The following is a 1,312-nucleotide window of genomic DNA, read 5'->3' as shown; positions in this document are numbered from 1 at the left end:
TTATGGAAGGAATAATATCGGGTTCGGGCTAGATCGGTTACATAAGGAACATTTAGGTCTTTATGGATGGTTTTATTAGTAACAAAATAAGGATATAAAATATATGTTAATAGTTTGACCATCTCAGTGTGTTAACGAGCATTGTTTGAGCAACGAAACGGTAGGGTAATCTTATCACAAATAATCGATTTCTCTTGATAAGCTGCAGTCCGCCATGCCACTCCAATTGCTATGGTTATGTTTACTCCTGTTTATTTCTCCTTTGGCTGGAGAAGACAAACGGAATGTCGGAGTTGACTCACCAGAACAGCAGCTCTGCGAAAAGATGGTGGTAAAGTTCAACACTTTTGTGGATATGGTTCCGCTCATATTGCCAATTACTTTCCCTACAAACAATGACTACTTCGTTGGGGATGCTGAGGTATGACACAATCTAATGCATGAGAAAGTTCTTACCTACAAATATTAAATTGTAACTGAAAAACCTCTCTCATTTAACTGTGAGAAGATTGTTGACCGTGGATAATATGATATTTGATAAAATAAATTCACAAAATATTAATTTCTAGTTGTTCCTATAAAATGTTGGATTTTTGAAAAAATATATCTCTAGACCCACCCATAAGACGCTCATATGTCTGCCAACAATCAAAATAAAGGAAATTTAACTTGATATAATGTAGTTTATGACACTTATCTTCGTAGGAGTAGTAGTTTTTATGATATTCACATATCAATATAAATTTAGCAAATCAAAATTTGTCCGAACAACTATAAATCAATTTACATTAGCAAATTTCAGGTAAACTATTACTCCTACGAAGATAAACATCATAAACTACTTTACAGCTCATTAAACTAGCATTAATTAGAGTGCTAATAGACATCTATACGTCAAACGGTTTTTGTCAGATGTACAGATATTGAAGCACAGTGGTTTTATATATATGAAATTAGCTAAGCAAATGGTCTAAAAGAATAAGAAAAGACGTTTCCTCGTCGGTTTCTTAACATTTTAGAGATCCGCTTGTTACTAAGCCCTACAACTTTACACATCATAAATCAGACCAGCATTAACGATAATACAGATCCTAGAAAACTTGGGAAAAACTGTTTTCTTTTATATGGGTGCCGGGTCACGTGGGGATCGCTGGAAATGAACTGGCGGACGTTGCAGCCAAACAAGCACTTGCCCTTCCAGGTCAGGGCGCGGCCATTCTGACACCACAAGAAATGAGTCTTCCGATGAAGAATGAAATATTAGCTAGTTGGCAAGCCATGTGGGATGAAAGCCCGCCAAGCAAATTAAAAA

General features: G+C 35.9%; 1 protein-coding gene across 1 annotated transcript in view; it reads left to right on the top strand.

Moving 5' to 3' along the window:
• Positions 1-188: 188 nt before the first annotated feature.
• The window catches only part of LOC106680700 (uncharacterized), a 15,041-nt gene continuing 13,917 nt past the window's right edge, over positions 189-1,312 (top strand). The window contains exon 1 of the mRNA XM_014420579.2: positions 189-421. Coding sequence (XP_014276065.1) covers positions 215-421 — 207 coding nt within the window. The 5' untranslated portion in view covers positions 189-214. The remainder of the gene's footprint in view (positions 422-1,312) is intronic.

The sequence above is a fragment of the Halyomorpha halys genome, unplaced genomic scaffold (genome assembly GCF_000696795.3).
Source record: "Halyomorpha halys isolate HHAL.00 unplaced genomic scaffold, Hhal_1.1 Scaffold279.1, whole genome shotgun sequence".
Taxonomy (NCBI): Eukaryota; Metazoa; Arthropoda; class Insecta; order Hemiptera; family Pentatomidae; genus Halyomorpha; species Halyomorpha halys.
Note: the sequence above shows the minus strand (reverse complement) of the source record. Positions and strands in the feature narration are given on the sequence as shown.